At 37.3% G+C, this 20,405-nt stretch overlaps 1 protein-coding gene and 1 long non-coding RNA gene across 4 annotated transcripts; one reads left to right on the top strand and one right to left on the bottom strand.

Annotated features, from left to right (window-relative positions):
• Nucleotides 1–512: 512 nt before the first annotated feature.
• On the bottom strand, nucleotides 513–3,455 carry LOC107586381 (uncharacterized). Of its 3 annotated transcripts, none has more exons than XR_001609357.1 (7): nucleotides 3,341–3,455; nucleotides 2,420–2,641; nucleotides 2,134–2,303; nucleotides 1,583–1,786; nucleotides 1,271–1,436; nucleotides 1,084–1,190; nucleotides 513–892 (listed from the first exon to the last, which is right to left on the bottom strand). It is a non-coding gene; the product is annotated as an uncharacterized lncRNA (long non-coding RNA). The 3 variants fall into 3 exon arrangements; XR_001609355.1 differs by having other exon boundaries at nucleotides 1,303–1,436; nucleotides 3,341–3,453; XR_001609356.1 differs by having other exon boundaries at nucleotides 1,303–1,436; nucleotides 1,583–1,752; nucleotides 3,341–3,453.
• A 9,099-nt stretch (nucleotides 3,456–12,554) lies between these two features.
• Nucleotides 12,555–19,173, top strand: creb3l3a (cAMP responsive element binding protein 3-like 3a). The gene is made up of 10 exons (XM_016273824.1): nucleotides 12,555–12,783; nucleotides 13,043–13,156; nucleotides 13,493–13,727; nucleotides 13,929–14,062; nucleotides 14,226–14,336; nucleotides 14,426–14,532; nucleotides 14,764–14,832; nucleotides 14,917–15,001; nucleotides 16,278–16,374; nucleotides 18,684–19,173. Exons 1-10 carry the CDS (start codon nucleotides 12,763–12,765, stop codon nucleotides 18,980–18,982), a joined length of 1,272 nt encoding a protein of 423 aa, XP_016129310.1. The 5' UTR covers nucleotides 12,555–12,762; the 3' UTR covers nucleotides 18,983–19,173.
• Nucleotides 19,174–20,405: the final 1,232 nt, after the last annotated feature.

Genomic DNA, 20,405 nt, shown 5'->3' with positions numbered 1-20,405 from the left:
AGAAGGCTATAAATATTTTTTTGCCCACCAAGTCAGATTGCTTTGAAACTAGCACACTCTGACAGTCACCTATTATTGTTCCAAACACAAATGTGTGACAAGTACTTAAGTTTAATACTTTGATGTATTTTAAACATACTAATAACAGTGATTGCCTTAGCAGGTAGCGTTGATTAGAGTTGACATGCAATCAACTTTAACTAATGGACCTTAGTCAGAATAGCCGACATATTTAACATGGCACAAATGAAAAAACTAGAACTACAATACATTCAAGTTAACCAGCCTATTGAAGAGACCTTACATTAATCCCTCATTTCCATTCAAATTATTTTTGTCCAGCCTAAAATCCTGAAATGAAGTCTGTATTACTTTGAAATAGAAACCAAAGACTTATAATAACCTTGAAAGTATGCATGTACATACATACTATACCTGCCTACCTTCTCATAACAGCATATCCAAACCTAACCACAAAAAAAAAAAAAAAAAGGCAGAGACATTGCATTGCTAATCAATTTATATTTCAGGTTTACAGCAAGCACATAATACCCATGTGTATTAGTATACAGGCTATGAACACGGTACATAAATTGTGCAATTCATTACATTTGACTTTGGTTTTAGCACAAAACAATTTCAAATTCCACTAGGAACTGAGAAAAGCCACCATTTGCCTGTTGGTTCATATACAGATGCCTGCAGAAGGCAGACAATAAGGCATCTTAAAACGATGGTCACATCTTGTCTTTTCCATTTGAATTCATGTAAACAATCTCCATAGTGTTCTTGTCTTGCCTTCCTCCTCCTTGTCCTGAGGATCTAATTTGATGTCCAGCTTTTAAATCAGCCTAGCGGTTTCCTCCTCGAATTTTGCGATGGCATCAAATATCTACACAGTGGAAAAAGTTACAACTTCATAAAATATCCATATGTAAAAGGCAAATAATCCAAAGTAGTTCACAACGGCCATATCAGACTGAAATTTTTCATCAAGACAATCAGGTCAAAGTGAAGAATTTTAAAATCATCATTAATGGCTTGGATAGAACAATGTTATCACTCAAAGTGCAGATTACTCACTTTGAAGATAGGGTCCAGGATCAGATGGGCAAAAGTCCTGGGAAGCTTTTTGCCATCTGGTGTAGTGGCAGACTTGCTAAACATCCCAGAGTAGGAGTCAAAAGTACCTGCAAGAAATGGTCACTTTACATAAAGAAATAATACATTTTATTCAGTTGTGTTGTTCTGTTTGGTTTTCCTACATCACCTGTCTCCCCAAAGCTTCTTCATGTCACCCACCTTCTTGCACCACTCAGCTGGTCCCAGCTGGGCTTCACCCTTGGCAGCAAACTTCATGACATACATCTCAGCAAACTGCTTCAAAGTGAAAGCAGTCCAGATCCAAAGCCAACAGTACCAACGACTGGATCAATCTAAGAGCGGGATGTTAAAAAGTACACTTAGCTTACTTTAAAAATATATTTGGACAATCAATCTAATATTCAACCCCGAGATAGTGTAGAAGGATACGTTCTTTGAAAAATTGAAAAGTCCCATAAGCAAGCCATGAGGAACTCACCACAATGTTGCCCTGCCCCTAGGTCCATTCTCATCCTCACCATAGGTGGAGATGATCATGTTGACGTTCTCGACAACGTGCTGGAAGGTTTGGTACAGCTCTTCAGAACCCAGCAGCAGCTCTAGCAATGCACGGTCCATCTGGTTCATCATCAATACTGGCTTTATACTCTGACCAATGGGCCTGTCTGAGCACAGTCTCTGTCTGCACCCACACACCGGCAAGACAGCAATTTTTATAATTTGAATAAATATGCCACAATCATGCAACATTTCAGAATTCAAGTCATATCTGGCGTCTCTCATCTCTGGCACCTTACACTCTTAAAAATAAAGGTTCTTTATTGGAATCTGTGGTTCCATGAAGAACCTTTAACATTCATGGAATCTTTCCACTGCACAGAAATTAATTAGAAGCATAACAGGTTATTTTTAAAAATGTTCCAAGAGCTGTTCACTGAAAGGTTCTTTAGGGAACCCAAAACGGTTCTTCTATGATATCAAAATGATTTGACACCATTTTAACATCACAATGACAATTGATGCACTTACCAGACATATCCATGACCACCAATGCTCCATCTGTGACACGAAGCGCAGCCATAACCTCTGAAAAGTCATCATCATGCTCAGGAGAGTCGGGTTGATGAAGCCGGAGCCATCTTTGCAATGCTTAATGAAGGCCAAATCATTATCAGAGCTCATAGAAGATGGAGATGGCACTATGGAGGGAAATGGTGAATTCAAAGGGTTAATGCACACCTAATTCTCAATGTTTGTACATCAGCTTTTACAGTTTTAGGTGTTGCGATGTAGAATGGAAATGTGTAACACTCACGTGGATGGTGATGCAACGCTCCTGCTCGTCCTTCTTATCTGTGAAACGGGTTTCTCCGGCACAGGCTGAGGCGATGATACCAGCTTTCGACACCAGACAGTCTGTCAAAGTGGACTTGCCGTGATCAACGTGCGCAATCACAGACATGTTACGGATATTGGACTTCTCGTCCATGACGGCATGGATCTGGTCTACTGTGAAGTTCACCTAGCAAGGTAAAAACTGAGGAAATTCAAAATAATGAATATTTCTGGTTTTAAAAAAGAACATAGTTTACCTAAATGTGCACTAAGTCCCAAAAGTACCAATGGTTTTGGACTATATAATGACTACTAAAAATTGGCCTTGAAACATGAAGGTATAAATTATGCAGGAGCAAAGCTAGGTTTATGTTTTGTTCCTTTAAATGTAATGTGAACACACAATTCTAACAATTTTCTGAGCAGTGGCTGTTGTTTTAGTAAAAAGCATATTGTGCTTTTTATTTCAATGACAATGAACAGTAATGTGGTCATGTGATCTCAAAATGGCAGCACCCATGAGGAGCATGTAAAATGAATTCTAGACGATTGATATATAGTGGATAATCATCTTACGTTAGTGTACATTTAAATATATCTTTAATAAGTCTAATTAACTTGTGCAAAACTTTATTTGCAAAAAAACAACAACTGCAAACTAACAAGGTATTAAAAATGATCAATTCATCAACATTTCTTTTCAACAGTAAATGTACATCATTTAAACTTCTAGACTAGGTAGGATTTAATTCACATGCTAGTCAGTGTTTCACAAGTGGCTCGTACAGCATACTCACTATTAAATCAAATTCAACCACTCCAAGCATTTAAATCGTGACAAAATGTCACACTTCAGAAGACTATTAACACATAAAGTAAATACCATCATATATTGACTTACCATTTTGCCAGATGTTTTTGGATTCGTTTAATGGTGTAACGCTGGTACAGTCAGGCGGGGAAGAGGCTGATGACTTCCACTCTCATGAACATATATCAAGCGTGCGCCGTACGTATTGTACGTGATGACGTCGGGCCACGGCGTCACATTTAAAGGTGTAGCATCACTGCTTATCACTCTCTGACGGTTAGCAGGATATACAACGCTGATTAAATATAATTTAGTTACAGTAAATTATAGTCACATCATGAAATGGTACAAAATGAAAGAAATGGATAAATGAAACATTTTAAGCCGTTTCCAGAATAAAATAGCATTCGACCAGCAGGTGGCGCCTCATCACAACATTTTGTTATAATGTCTCCGAATTCTTGCAAACTCTGATTTACAGTCATGGCCAAAAGTTTTGGCAGTGACATAAATTGTGTTTTGAAAAGTTTGCTGCTTCAGTGTTTGTAGATTATTTTTCCACATGTTTCTATGGTATACTGGAAAACAAAGCATATCATAAGTTTTAAAGGCTTTTATTGGCAAACAAATAGAATGAGTCAATATTTAGTGTTGATCCTTGTTCTTCATAACCTCTGCAATTCGCTCTGGCATGCTGGATATTAGCTTCTGGGCCAAATCCTGACTGATGGCCATCCATTCTTGCCTTGTTAGTTCTCGGAGTTGATCACAATTTGTGGGCTTCTGCTTGTCCACTCGCCTTTCGAGGACTGACCACAGGTTCTCTATGGGATTGAGATCCGGGGAGTTGCCTGGCCACGGATCCAAAATGTCAATGTAATGATCTTCGAGACATTTCTTTATCACTCTTGCTTTGTGACATGGTGCTCCATCATGCTGGAAAATGCACGGATTATTACCAAATTGCTCGTGGATCGTTGGAAGAAGTCGCTCTTGCAGGACGTTTTGATACCATTCTTTATTCATGGAAGTGTTTTTGGGCAGAATTATGAGAGCCCACTCCCTCGGTTGAAAAGCAACCCCACGCAGGGATGATCTCAGGATGCTTTGCTGTTGGCACAACACAGGACTCATGGTAGCGTTCACCTTTTCTTCTCCGAACAATCGATTTTCCAGATGTCCCAAACAGTCGGAAGGGAGCTTCATCAGAGAAAATAACAGTGCACCAGTCTTCTGCTGTCCAATCCTTGTACTTCCTGCAGAATTTCAGTCTGTCCTTGACGTTTTTCTTGGAGAGAAGTGACTTCTTTGCTGCCCTTCTTGACACCAGGCCGTTGTCCAAAAGTCTTCGGCTCACTGTGAGTGCAGATGTTCTCACATCAACCTGCTGCCATTCCTGAGCAAGCTCTTCACTGCTGGTGACACGATTCTGTAGCTGACTCCTCAGGAGGAGACGGTCCTGGCGCTTGCTGGACACTCTGTGTGGGGTTACTTTTCAACCAAGGGAGTGGGCTCTCCACCTCATAGTAACAATCCTGTCAGATCGTCCATCCTTTGAGTGAGTGTGTAACCTTACAGGTCGGCTGATCTGGTTTCGTGGTTAAAGTTAACCTTTTCGACATGTTTCTCTGTTGTCGTTGTTCAGCAATAGAATGGACACGATGTTGTCTGGGGGTTTGGCAAAAGAAGAGTGGGACTGTGGGCGGTGCTCGGGGTGGTGACTGAAGGCGGTGACTGTGTAGTTCTGACATCAACTTTTTACGGAAGTCACAAAGGTTCGTGAAAAATCACAGCTAGTTTAAGCACGCTGTGTGAATTTTACTGTGGACTGACTGTTTTGAAACTTATATGGTAGTTACATAACACCTAAAAAAGCCAGGAGATTTCAGTTTTGACAATATGGGACCTTTAAATGGTTCTTTAAGGTGCAATATTCTTTGTAGCAATTTCCTTGCATGTGAGGCCATTTTGATGCAAAGCGATGATAGCTGCACGTGTTTCTTTGGAGGTAACAATTGCTAACAAGAACACAATGATTGGAAGCGCTTCTTCCCTCCTTTTATAGCAATCAGTCTGCTCTTACAATTTAGTATGATAGTGATTAACCTGACTAGTACTCATTCACACTTTCACATGTGCTGTTGATTTGATTAGTCAATTAATGTTAGCTGGTCATTTTGTGTCAGGATCAAAAATGTATTATATTTTTTTGTGAAAAGTTCATTTTTTTGGCCAATGAAGCTTTTAGCAATTATTTAAAATGCATCTGATCACTCTACACAATAATCTAGAACCAATGTGAATGAACACCACAACAGCTAAAGCAGCAAACTTGGCAAAACACAAAATTTATGTCACTGCCAAAACTTTTGGCCATGACTGTACACACTATCAATCAGCTATTACTAAATTTCTCATGCGGTTGTGATTGGGCATGGAACTGTGGGTAAAACGTGATGCTAAAGGTGATGGGGATGTAAATCATATTTGACAGATCATGTAGTATTATTGATGCTCAGATACTGTGTATGTGTTTTGGCTGGAATTAAGTTATCAAAATCTACTTTGCTTTATCAGGTTAGACGCCATATTGAATTTAACGTGAATGAAAACGAGGCTGTGTGGGATTGACATTCACTGTAGAAAGGTCTTAGATCATGTAATTTTCACAACTCACTTTTAAAACTTTTAATGGAGTTTTTGTCTGCTTTAAGTTTTTCAGAAAGACGTTTCATCAACTAAACAATCGGTATGTTGTTAAACAACAGTACAATCCATTGAACGCATTGTATTTCTGTTCCTCACAATTGCTTTTGGGTCAAATGGAGTAAAGTGTAAGTAAACCTCCATGACATTGATATACTGTATATATATATATATACTTTTTTTTTTACCTTGAAATTAAAAAAAAAAACTTTAAAATAGTAATTAAGTTGACTTTTTACTTACAGTGACTTTAAAAATTTTTTTTTTTTTTTTTTTTTTAAAACGCATACAATTTCTATCAAAACATTTCTAAGAACTTGACAGTTTTTTTTAAATAGGATTTTTTTTTTTAAGATTTCACCTTTGTATTATCAAAGACATCCTTATTCATCAATGACCTTTTAAACTCAGGATGTTTAACGCCCTCAAACATCCCTGTAGAACCGGACCTGCCTGCAAGATTCACATTCAATGGCAGTCCTGTAACCCTCCAAAGCTGCCGAATAAACAGTATTTTACATCTGGATTGAATATGTGATTCAGCACATTGCATGCTTTGGCTCGGGTCATGCATTTGCTTTGAAGTCAAGGACATTAGAGCAGCTTGATGTATGCACTCAACTATTATGACAGATTTTGCACTTCAGAGCCAGAATGTTTCATTTCTAAACACTTTGGGCTCTATTTTTGTTTGTCTTGCAGCCTATTCTAGGTTCAAGGGGCTGGAGCATCCAGATGGCTACAGTGCGCACGCGTATTGCATGTGAAGTACAGAATAAAATTATATTTTACTTACCGTCTATGCAGCAACAGCCTTCACTATTGTTGAGAGGTGTACGGGAGGAAGAAGAGACTGCAACCAAGTCAAGGTCATGAGTTCACTGAATACAACCATTTTAACCGAACCGAGAACAGACGGTTTTTGACAATGACACAATAAGACACCATTAGTCTGTCTTGAGATGAAATCAAAGTGACAGAAAAGAGCAACTTGGTCAGGCGCATACCAAGTTTTTTCAGTCATGCAAACAAAAAGAGAACAGTTCGTTTTATCATTTTACAAACATTGAATGTTAGTTTTGAATGTTTTCTGAAACAAGTATTAACATTTAAAATATGTTAGATGAACAACTAAAACGTTTCATTCTAAACACTTTGGGCTCTATTTTTGTTTGTCTTGCAGCCTATTCTAGGTTCAAGGGGCTGGAACATCCAGATGGCTACAGTGCGCAAGCGTATTGCATGTGAAGTACAGAATAAAATTATATTTTACTTACCGTCTATGCAGCAACAGTCTTCACTATTGTTGAGAGGTGTACGGGAGGAAGAAGAGACTGCAACCAAGTCAAGGTCATGAGTTCACTGAATACAACCATTTTAACCGAACCGAGAACAGACGGTTTTTGACAATGACACAATAAGACACCATTAGTCTGTCTTGAGATGAAATCAAAGTGACAGAAAAGAGCAACTTGGTCAGGCGCATACCAAGTTTTTTCAGTTATGCAAACAAAAAGAGAACAGTTCGTTTTATCATTTTACAAACATTGAATGTTAGTTTTGAATGTTTTCTGAAACAAGTATTAACATTTAAAATATGTTAGATGAACAACTAAAACGTTTCAGGGGGGAAAAAACATCCAATGAACAATGTATAAATAAGGTTATTATGCTAATGTTTTGAGAACAGTATTAAAGACCAGATACATTCGAACAAACATTGTATTAACGTCACTGGAAGAAAGTTCATAATTTTGAGAGAAACTTCTGAGCGTTCCCTGTTAGCTCGGATCTTGTTAAATTAATGTTCAGTGCATTGTTTTAGTGTTGTGTGTTACTATGATGGTGTTCTTGTGTATATCACATGTGCACCTTCAATATGTTAGTATTTACCTCAGCTTGTGGAAAAGCTGCTTGTGATGAACTTCTTCCTGTGACTTTCTCTTTGCCATCTGTGTTGTTAAGTTGGTTGTCAGTATGTTATAAAAGTAAAAACAGATTTTAGTAATTATTTCAGTTAATGAAATATAATTTTTTTATTTTGTAAATTTAAGTTCAGTTCAACTTAAAATGTTGCTTAAAATGTGGAAAAAGTGCCAAATGTTTTCTACTCGTTGTAAAGCAGCAAAGGTGTCCTTGCCTGAGTCATTAGGGCTAAATAGAAACGGTGCGGAAAACTCTGTGCATCACATTCGAAGCCTCTTAGTTTGTCATTGATTTCTGCTTATCTGTGATGTTTCAAAGGGGCTTTTGTCTTTGTAAACAATGCTTTTATAAGGAAAAAACATTGATGTATTGAAGAAGAGGGGAAACATCCAGGAAAACCGTCCGTCCTTAAGTTTTCCTTCAAACTTTCCCTGAAATTGACACTCCATGTAGGAATTCCACCGTCTAATTATGTCTCTTGTGGAGAGGTACGTGAGTGCTTTGTAAAACAGCAGCTGATGCTTTGAACTGTGTGCATGACGCTGCTAACTTTGATGGTGAGTAAGCGCAGTGGACACACGTAAATCTGATGGTGCCACTAATGCCTGTTTAAAGTTTCCCTTTATACAAGTGACATTGTGCCTTAATTGATGACTGAATCTGTGTTTGCTAACGAAGAGTAACGAAGAGACTCTATTTCAACAAAGCCCATCTGATACACGATTGATCTCCTCTGAGAATGAGAAATGATTTTTTAAAGCTACGGCCTACACAATAGATGATTCCTCGCAAATCATGATAGCTTTCAAAGTTGAATGGGCCTGTTCAGCTTCAAAGCTGATTTTATGTGGCAGGTGATGAAATAGAGTAGATAGAGATATACTTGCTTTAAAGGAACACTCCACTATTTTTGAAAATAGGCTCATTTTCCAACTCCCCTAGAGTTAAACAGTTGAGTTTTACCGTTTTCGAATCCATTCAGCCGTTCTCCGGGTCTGGCGGTAGCACTTTTAGCTGCAGCTTAGCATAGATCATTGAATCTGATTAGACCGTTAGTTTCACCTTTGTATTATCAAAGACATCCTTATTCATCAATGACCTTTTAAACTCAGGATGTTTAACGCCCTCAAACATCCCTGTAGAACCGGACCTGCCTGCAAGATTCACATTCAATGGCAGTCCTGTAACCCTCCAAAGCTGCCGAATAAACAGTATTTTACATCTGGATTGAATATGTGATTCAGCACATTGCATGCTTTGGCTCGGGTCATGCATTTGCTTTGAAGTCAAGGACATTAGAGCAGCTTGATGTATGCACTCAACTATTATGACAGATTTTGCACTTCAGAGCCAGAATGTTTCATTTCTAAACACTTTGGGCTCTATTTTTGTTTGTCTTGCAGCCTATTCTAGGTTCAAGGGGCTGGAGCATCCAGATGGCTACAGTGCGCACGCGTATTGCATGTGAAGTACAGAATAAAATTATATTTTACTTACCGTCTATGCAGCAACAGCCTTCACTATTGTTGAGAGGTGTACGGGAGGAAGAAGAGACTGCAACCAAGTCAAGGTCATGAGTTCACTGAATACAACCATTTTAACCGAACCGAGAACAGACGGTTTTTGACAATGACACAATAAGACACCATTAGTCTGTCTTGAGATGAAATCAAAGTGACAGAAAAGAGCAACTTGGTCAGGCGCATACCAAGTTTTTTCAGTTATGCAAACAAAAAGAGAACAGTTCGTTTTATCATTTTACAAACATTGAATGTTAGTTTTGAATGTTTTCTGAAACAAGTATTAACATTTAAAATATGTTAGATGAACAACTAAAACGTTTCGGGGGGGAAAAAACATCCAATGAACAATGTATAAATAAGGTTATTATGCTAATGTTTTGAGAACAGTATTAAAGACCAGATACATTCGAACAAACATTGTATTAACGTCACTGGAAGAAAGTTCATAATTTTGAGAGAAACTTCTGAGCGTTCCCTGTTAGCTCGGATCTTGTTAAATTAATGTTCAGTGCATTGTTTTAGTGTTGTGTGTTACTATGATGGTGTTCTTGTGTATATCACATGTGCACCTTCAATATGTTAGTATTTACCTCAGCTTGTGGAAAAGCTGCTTGTGATGAACTTCTTCCTGTGACTTTCTCTTTGCCATCTGTGTTGTTAAGTTGGTTGTCAGTATGTTATAAAAGTAAAAACAGATTTTAGTAATTATTTCAGTTAATGAAATATAATTTTTTTATTTTGTAAATTTAAGTTCAGTTCAACTTAAAATGTTGCTTAAAATGTGGAAAAAGTGCCAAATGTTTTCTACTCGTTGTAAAGCAGCAAAGGTGTCCTTGCCTGAGTCATTAGGGCTAAATAGAAACGGTGCGGAAAACTCTGTGCATCACATTCGAAGCCTCTTAGTTTGTCATTGATTTCTGCTTATCTGTGATGTTTCAAAGGGGCTTTTGTCTTTGTAAACAATGCTTTTATAAGGAAAAAACATTGATGTATTGAAGAAGAGGGGAAACATCCAGGAAAACCGTCCGTCCTTAAGTTTTCCTTCAAACTTTCCCTGAAATTGACACTCCATGTAGGAATTCCACCGTCTAATTATGTCTCTTGTGGAGAGGTACGTGAGTGCTTTGTAAAACAGCAGCTGATGCTTTGAACTGTGTGCATGACGCTGCTAACTTTGATGGTGAGTAAGCGCAGTGGACACACGTAAATCTGATGGTGCCACTAATGCCTGTTTAAAGTTTCCCTTTATACAAGTGACATTGTGCCTTAATTGATGACTGAATCTGTGTTTGCTAACGAAGAGTAACGAAGAGACTCTATTTCAACAAAGCCCATCTGATACACGATTGATCTCCTCTGAGAATGAGAAATGATTTTTTAAAGCTACGGCCTACACAATAGATGATTCCTCGCAAATCATGATAGCTTTCAAAGTTGAATGGGCCTGTTCAGCTTCAAAGCTGATTTTATGTGGCAGGTGATGAAATAGAGTAGATAGAGATATACTTGCTTTAAAGGAACACTCCACTATTTTTGAAAATAGGCTCATTTTCCAACTCCCCTAGAGTTAAACAGTTGAGTTTTACCGTTTTCGAATCCATTCAGCCGATCTCCGGGTCTGGCGGTAGCACTTTTAGCTGCAGCTTAGCATAGATCATTGAATCTGATTAGACCGTTAGCATCTCGCTCAAAAATGACAAAAGAGTTTCTATATTGTTTTTCCTATTTAAAACTTGACTCTTCTGTAGTTACATCGTGTACTAAGACCGACGGAAAATGAAAAGTTGCGATTTTCTAGGCAGATATGGCTAGGAACTATACTCTCATTCCGGCGTAATAATCAATCAAGGAACTTTTTTGCTGCCGTACCATGGGGGCTTATTGGAAGTTACCTAGCTGGGGACTATTTTCAGGTGCTGTGTAATATCATTGCGCCTGCTGCACCCATGGTACGGCAGCAAATTATTACACCCGAATGAGAGTGTGATGTGGTCGCTACCAAAGCATTACTGTCACTAGAGAAAACGTGCAGTCACGACTGAAACATGGGAATTTTTGTCAAAAATAAAGTATACTGAATTATCAACTAAGATGTTATGATAGTTTTTGGTTCAATCTATATTCAAACTAATGAATCCTTAACTTTGAAATCAGTATGATCAAAAATTGGATTCAAAATACAACAAATCTCATAAATTACACTTGAAATATTGTTAAAAATATAATTGTTATTGATTTTCCTGAATTTTTTTTTTAATAAACTAGCAAAAAAAATTATAAATAAACATTTATAATGCAGATGTAAGCAAAATCTTAATAGGCCGATATAACCCTTCTAAGTAAATTATTATTACTGTGTTTCGGTAGTGACAAATTTGGGGAGAGTACAAATAATCCAAAACTTTCTGAAAATACAATATAAGATTGTATTTAATTGACTAGAAATGTGTACCTTGGGTATTATACAATTTGCATATATATAAATTGCATATATTTGTTTTGTACAAATTTTTTTTTTCCCAAGACGTTTCCAACTCTGACTTTGGACCAATTCTGTAGAATGGCCTATATATGCATGATTCAAAAGAGCTCAGATGTCAAGAAAAAGATTTACACATCTTAACCATTCAAAAACAATAAATAAACAAAATAAAATAAAATAATTATGTTCTAAAACTAGTAATAATAATTATAATGTTTATTATGTATTTTATGTATTTCTGAATTATCAGAACTGTGTGAAAGGTCAAATTACCTCAGACAGAAGGGAAAATATGACCTTTGAACTGGCTCTGCATCAGGTGTTTTCCCATAACAAATGCCTGAAACTCTTACTTGCAAGCGCTCTGAGAAATTGTAGTAACTCTGAGGAATGATTTTCCGGGAATGAGAAGGGAAGTGTGGTACGCTGTTGGGGAAAAAAATGTGCAAAAAATGTAAACTTCTTCTGGTAGTATATCATAAATTTTTTTTTTTAGATGTGAGGTTGCCCTTTTGATGCACTTTATACCTGGTATGACTCCAGTCTTACTACTGGAGTCGATTATATGAATGCTGTAGATTTTTACTTGATACAGTTTACCCCAGAAGTGGCAATCTGTTTGGTTAAAATACAAATTGCACTATTTCTCCACAGGGTGTTCCCACATTTTTTTTAATCTTACATCCCAACAAAGAACAGCCAATCAAACACAGCCCTGAGGATTATGACCTGATTGTTGCGTTGGAGTTCGAACTTTGTCCTGGGTGAGCAGAGGGACACAGACAGAGCATGGCTTGATAGATATTTTGGTTTTGTCCCATTTTCTTGGTGTTTTTCAATGATATTTTAGACTGCAGTACCCCTGGGTCACAGTAATGGAGCACTATTCAGACCAGGTAAGTTCCAATGTTTTTAATTTTCACTAGTTTTGCATGAAGAATTTGTATTAAATGTAGCCTGTTATCTAGCCTGCCTGTGTAATATCTCACACAGAGCAAAGTTCAAAGTTAAAAGTTATTTTTTCTGTCTTCTTGTTTCAACATTTGCTTGCTTTCAACTGTTTTGTCGCTTTGGTCCATTTTCTATCTTGTATTTTCCATTGAATCCCACTGACAACAAATGATATATACAGCAAATATATTCACTATATCTCAGGGCGGTGAAGGGTTAGAACTGCTCGATTTGCTCTTTGATAAGAATGACGGCATCTTACGGCATGAGACTATGGGAGCACAAAACGATCAGCTTTGGCCAGTTCAAGATCCTCATGTAAGTCTGGCTTCTTCCAAGTTTCTTCAATTCTTCGGATTTTAACAAATAAAAGGGAAAATTCACACAAAAATGAAATTGATAATTTACTTATCCTTATGTCATTCCACATTTTTTTTGACATTATTCCTTGTGCAGAGCACAAAAGAAGATATTCTGAAGAATGTTCATGTGCATACAATGAAACTCAATGGGGTCCAAAATTTGGACCCCACTGACTTTCATTGAATGGACAAAAACAGTTTTTTTTAATTCTTCAAAATATCTTTTTTCACGTTCTGCAGAAGAAAGAATTCAATATCCCACCATTGACCATCCTGCATTTTTGATTGCCAGATGATGATGCCTGCTCAGGGTAATGCGGACTTCTTCAACGCACTTTTAGGTGGGTACGACTCCGTTTCTGGATCTCCAGTTTGGTCGCCCTCTCCTAGCGACAGCGGAATCAGCGAAGATCCTCATTCAGATCACATCGACAGTCCGCCGCCAACCGCAAGCCCTCCTTTGGAGCCTCACATCGTCATATCCCAGGCACAACACAATCTTGACACCAACTTCCCAATTAATTTCAGTGAGTATCAAGTATTCGTAAAGCGAAACTTCCTGGTGACTCGAGACTCTGTAAACACAGATAATTAGCCTCCCACTTATTGATTCACTGCATTGTGCGCTGTTATGGTACATGCTCTGAAGATAAGCCCCTATTCCTGAGCTTTGTAAATCTATCCACACGCAAACAAAGAAGGATAAATAGTATTATCTGTTGCTGCAGATGGCTGGGAGACTGGCTTCTTCCCAGACAGGGCTGGAGGGATGCAGCGCGCATCTGAAACGCCACAGGCACAACCGACCACTGGATTCCCCCTAACTGTCAAGGACCTGCTGCTATCTGGCACACCAGAGCCTGTGAGTTTGCACTCATGCGTGAAGCTAGGTAAATACACAAGGCAGACTAAGGAAAAGGTGAACTTGAGTGCAGATGAAAGGTGAACTCGATAGGTTTCTGACCGTCCAGGCACACAGAGGCATTGATTGGTTTTGTTACTTTCATGTCCGTTTGATATTCCAGGCCACAAAGGTTTCCCAGCAGTCCTACCAGGAGCTGGTTCTCACAGAGGATGAGAAGCGACTACTTGCCAAGGAAGAAGTGACTCTGCCAAATCAGTTCCCGCTCACCAAGGTATCTTCAGTTGGCAATTACACCACAATAGTAGAGCGCAGCCAATAGTCTTTGTAGCTCAATGTTTCTGCTTCCCTCCCATGATCAAGTACGAGGAAAGGATTCTGAAGAAAATCCGACGAAAGATCCGCAACAAGCAGTCAGCCCAAGAGAGCAGGAAGAAGAAGAAAGAATACATCGATGGCCTGGAGAGCAGGTATTGACTGTTGTGCTCGAACAAAAGCAGACGCTACATGTGTTGAATCACGGAGTAAAAATCATAATCCGAGTTGATGAAATTAGCAGCTACTGAACACAACCCCCCCCCCACCCCCAGTCAAAATACCAGGTGGAAGTTCACTGCTGTGTCTGAGAATTAACTTGAGAGTGGATTTGATTACAACCTCTTTACTTTTACATGGTTCTTATGGGAAATTTGTTTTTGTAGGATGACGGCATGCAGTGTGCACAACCAGCAGCTGCAGAGGAAAGTCTTCCAGCTGGAGAAATGCAACATGTGAGGGAATCATTTACTTGGTGATCTTCACACTTCATACAGGCTCCTGAAATTGAACTTTTTACCCCGCTCTCTCCATTTCAGCTCCCTGATGGAACAACTGCGTCGGCTGCAGGCATTGGTCATGAATGGATCTAACAAACCGGCCCAGACTGGGACCTGCATTCTGGTGAGGGTTAAAAGAAGCGATATTTGCACATGAAAGATCAGGGTATACAGTAATCATGCTTTGGGCATTTAAAATCACACACTACACATATACATAACACATAGCATTTTCTTTGGCACTTGCTGCTGATTTCTCTCAGTGCAAGTCAATGTTTTTTCACCACAAACACATTCTCAAAACACATTCTTGGTCTTATTATAAATGATTTATCAGTACATGTTATTCCAAAGAAACAGAAAAGTAAGAATTATGATTATGATTTCCATGCTAAATTATAATGCCTCTTATATATATTTATTTATAAAGATACATTTATACTTTGTAAAAAAAAATGCATGTTTGCAAAATTATTTTTTCATGAATTAAACTGGATTCCAATAAATTACTGAAAAATGGTATGGAAAATATTATCTAAGCTTTTAGATGTATAAACCTGAAGAGAAGCATTTCCAATTTGAATAATTTATTCACAGATTCATACATACTGTTTCAAAGCACTTTTACAGAAAATATTGCCTTACAATCCACCATAAGCAATCCAAATTCAGCAGCAAGAAAAGTTTCCTAGAAAGATACAAAACAAATACAAACTGTACAATCTAAAGAGGGAAAGATGAAACAAGATTACTTTTTAAATTTTCCAAAAAACTATATGCAGATTTGTTATTTCTTACTATTGCTATTTCTTACTATTTTATTGTGTCACAAGAATAAAATCAAGATTATTTCAAGTCTTTCGAAAGCAGAATATGTTTCAAATGCCAAATTTTGTCATTTGTTTTTTTAACTTTCTGTTCATTAAAGTATCATGGAAAAAAGTATCCCCAAAATATTAAGTAGCACTGTTTTCATTATGATAATAATAATAAGAAATGTTTCTTGAGCACCATTTCTGATGGATCATGTGACACTGAAGACGGGTGTAATGGCTGATGAAAATTCAGCTTTGCCATTACACAAGTAATGTTTATTAAAATTGGCATTTGTGGTTGACTTCAATTCAGTAAATGTAAAAAACATATCATCTAAAGTCTCACACTATGGTACATTCTGTTGTGTTTTATGAGGTGGCACAAGACTTGCTCTAAAAGAAATGCTCTTAAAGCAATCATCAGTGTTCCTCAAAAAGAAGGAGGCCAGGGAACTAAATAATCACATAACAAGGAACTCCAATCTACAGCTACTTGATGACAAAAACGAATGTTACATCAAAGTTGTGCTTCAATTGCCATTCGTGCTGCTATGCTCAAGCCTTCCATCTGTCTCTGTCCCTTAGGTACTACTTTTGTCTTTCACCTTGATTCTGCTGCCCAATCTGAAGCCCTTCACAGATACCAAGGTCAGCCAGCATGGAGACTTCAGCCCATTGAGAGGTGAGTTTTCTGGCCGAAATAACTTCTCCATCCAGTCCTTGAGGGGGAAAACCTATTACAACTACCTTATATCCTCTCGCCGCTAACTTGAGAGGAAAATGTCATGCTTGAAGAACAAGGGGTTCTTCAATCTGTGTAATGTATCATTTGGTTGACAAGCCATTAGGCTTGGACTGAAACCTTGTGACAGTTATTGGAAGTACTGAGAGAAGTGTACTTCGGACTAGAAGAATGGCAAACAGCTTAGTCATGTTTCCCACACGTTGAATCAACAGTGTGGAAGAAAAGCTGTAATTTGTCCTCATCAAACTGCTGTCAGTGTTTCTGAAGGGAATCAATTCTTATTTTGCAGCCTAAGCGTAGGTCATGGTTAAAGTTTGGCGCACTTGTTCACAGTTTTGTTCAATTACGCTAACTGTTTTTCTTACATGTTTATTTCCTCCATAGACATAAAATAACTAGAAATTCACTTTCTACTTCTTGCACTGTAGCTAGTCAAAACCAAGGTCAAGAGTTTGATTATGAGGGATTGACAATATGTATAAAAAGTGTATGAATATCTTTTCATTATGGGTGTTTCTTCAACGTAGGGCACTTTTATGTCATAAAAGTTTATTAAAAACAGATTTCAACTTTTTGGCCTATGATGGTCACAAAAACGTAGAAAGTCTTGGAAAGTTTAATCAAGCTGTTGTAAATTATTTTTATTACTACTTTTGAAATGCCCAGTACAGATTTTTTTTAACAGTTGTCCAAGATCCAAAATTATAAAATCCATCATAAAAATGGGAATTAATCCAGAGGAAAATATTATAATCTTAATAAATAGTGAAATATCGATTAACTATTTAATATTTATTGTGTAAAATATTTTCTAGCTATTTTTCAAAAATAAATTAGTGCAATCATTTTCACCACAATTTTGCCTTTTTTCTATTTCTTTCAAAAGTTAGTGTACTTGATTACCAAGGAGATAATAGTGTCAGTAAAAAGCTTAAGATGAAATATGAGACATGATGTGTGAAGAAACTAAAGAGAAATTAAGGTAGATATCATTTGTGAACATAGTTTCAGTGTGTGTCATTTCCAATAAGCAAATGATCCAAAACGTGTGAAAATACTATTTTTGTGTATTTATGATACAAAATGTCAGCTCAGAAATGAGCCTTAGCAATACAAAAGGAGTCGACCATTTTATTCACAAAAACAAAAAGTTTACAAAGTAATTTACGTTTGTAAATTACAAGATGAAAACAATAATAGAATTCTCTCGTGATCTACACTGCTGTTCAAAAGATCAGTAAGATTTTTCATGTGTTTTAAAGAAGTCTCTTCTGCTCATCATGGCTGCATTTATTTGACCAAAAATACAGAAAAAAACTGTAATATTGTGAAATATTATTTCAATTTAAAATAATGGTTTTCTATTTCAATATACTTTAAAATATAATTTATTTCTGTGACACAAAGCTGAATTTTCAGCATCATTACTCCAGTCTTCAGTGTCACATGATCCTTCACAAATCATTTTAATATGCTGATTTATTATCCATGTTGGAAGCAGTTGTGGTGCTTAATATTTTTTTGGAGCCTGTGATACTTTTTCAGGATTCTTTGATGGATAAAGTTAAAAAGAACAGCATTTATTTAAAATAGAAATATTTTCTAACAAATTAAGTCTTTATTATCACTTTTGATCAATTTAACACATCCTTGCTGAATAAAAGCATTCATTTAAAAAAAAAAAAAGATATACTGACCTCAAACTTTTGAATGGTATATTGTTAGAAAATATTTCTATTTTGAATAAATGCTGTCCTTCTTAAATTTTTATTCATCAAAGAATCCTGAGAAAAATATCACCGGTTCCAAAAATATAAGGATCATGTGACACTGAAGACTGGATTATGAATGATGCTGAAAATTCAGCTTTGCATCACAGGAATAAATTACATTTTTAAGTGTATTAAAATAGAAAACCATTCTTTTAAATTGCAATAATATTTCACAATATTACTTGCTTTTTCTGTATTTCTGATCAAATAAATGCAGCCATGATGAGCAGAAGAGATTTCTTTAAAAAAAAAAACATTACAAATCTTACTGATCCCAAACTTTTGAACGGCAGTGTATGTATATAGACACTGTTGTTAATTGTAAGTAGATTAATTACTTAAACTAGTGAGAGTGTACATTTATTTTCTAAACTTTTGGGGCAAATATCAAGTGGCGTTTGTTTTAAAGAAGGATAGGACAAGACAAGAAGTAGTTTGAAGTAACTTTCTTACATTTTCTTTAACCCCTTTCAGTTCAGTCACGGTCACTGCACAACCTTCAGCCTTCCCTCGAGCACCCGTTCTCCGTGTCAGAGGACTCCAAAATGCTCCCGCGCTTCTCGGAGGACAAAAGTATGGCGGAGATCGCGTCGCTGCTGGGAAGACTTCACAGGAGACCAGACTTCGCCAATTACGACACTGAATCTCACAACCACAGTTTAGACCTGCATGACGACCATCACCATGAAGACCCCATCACTGGGCATGTAGCGACAGTGACCTTGAATCCACGACGTGGCTCAAGGCGGAGTCCTCATGCTGATGATATGTGAAGGGCAGAAGGGGGTTTACCCGTGGATTTGTCAAAACTCCTTTAACAGCGCTTTTTGAAGGCGGGAGGCAGCTAACAGATGGGGCGCGGGAAGATGTTTTCGGTTGGGGGTGTTGTGTGTGTCCTTGTTGGGTGTTGGGGGGGCTGTTTCACTTACGTCGGTGCTTGTGCTGGGGCTGGTGTTGTTTGGATGCCGATTTTGGAAAGTTTTAGCTGGGATGGGCATTTAAAAAAATCAGAAATTCGCTTTTGCGCCATTATCTCCTTGTATTAAAGTTAATCTTGTTCGCTTTCTGTACAGTTCATGTCTGATACCACGCGCTAGCGTCATGTGTTCATGAGGATTAGGCTAATCATCCCATATAGAAAACATCACAAGTCAAATTAATCATGTTTATAAAGATAAACATGGGTTTATTATAGCCCACTTACAATTTACATTTCAGAGATCATTACAAATAAATTATTAAATGCTAAAACTGAATAAATTTAAATGAACAAACTTGGCATTGCATTTGCAACCATGTAAAAACAGGGGGTGCTGCAGCCCCCTCAGCCCCCTTACTTCCCGCGTCCCTGGAAGCGCTTTTTTCGCCTTCTTTCTGCTGAAGTAATTTTTAAGAGATTGCATAGTATATAGCTGCTTATTTATATTATCAAACTTTGGATGAAATAACAAGTCCAGTTTTTTCTGTTGATTTGGAATGCTGGAAGTGGTTTTTCTCTCGTTTTAAGCTTGCCAGAAGCAGGTTTCGTTTTCGTTCAAATGCAGTGGGGTCCAAACGAAAATTAGTGTTTTTTAAACACAGCATAATTATTTTTGCAAGAATAACTGGCTTACTAACTGTATTTTGCTTGTTACAAGGCTACACCCGAAATAAATATGTGGACATATTGATATGGAATTATTTTACAATCCTACCTGTAAATTATCTTCAGGTGTCCGCTATGAAAAAATAGTCCACTACAACGTACAAAACAATCGGACTAGCATCGAGACGAATGCTGAAACAATATTAATGTGATATTAATACTGCTCTGCCTCTGAGGTAATTTTCAGTAGGCTACAATCGATAACTGAGACGCACAATGGCGACAGTTGCGTTTGTCTAAAACAAAAGAGCGGGAGAGAAAGTAGCGCCGGTTTTATTTGCGCGGATGAGCGGAATGATACGCTCATCCGCGCAACCGCTGGATGACGCGATTGACCAATTAGAATCAAGTATTCAGAGCGTCGTGTTAAAAAATGTACAAAAAACAATTTGAGTGAAAATTTGAAATAAAAAAAATGTAATATGAATTTCAAAGTTCAATGAAAGCTGACAGTTAGTACAAATGAATTAACATGGTCAATTTTAAAATGTTAAATATTTCATATTTATTTAACTTTTTTCAGATTAAAGGTTATTAAATAATAATAATAA

Source organism: Sinocyclocheilus grahami, unplaced genomic scaffold (genome assembly GCF_001515645.1).
Source record: "Sinocyclocheilus grahami isolate Dianchi unplaced genomic scaffold, SAMN03320097.WGS_v1.1 scaffold81.1, whole genome shotgun sequence".
Classification (NCBI taxonomy): domain Eukaryota; kingdom Metazoa; phylum Chordata; class Actinopteri; order Cypriniformes; family Cyprinidae; genus Sinocyclocheilus; species Sinocyclocheilus grahami.
Note: the sequence above shows the minus strand (reverse complement) of the source record. Positions and strands in the feature narration are given on the sequence as shown.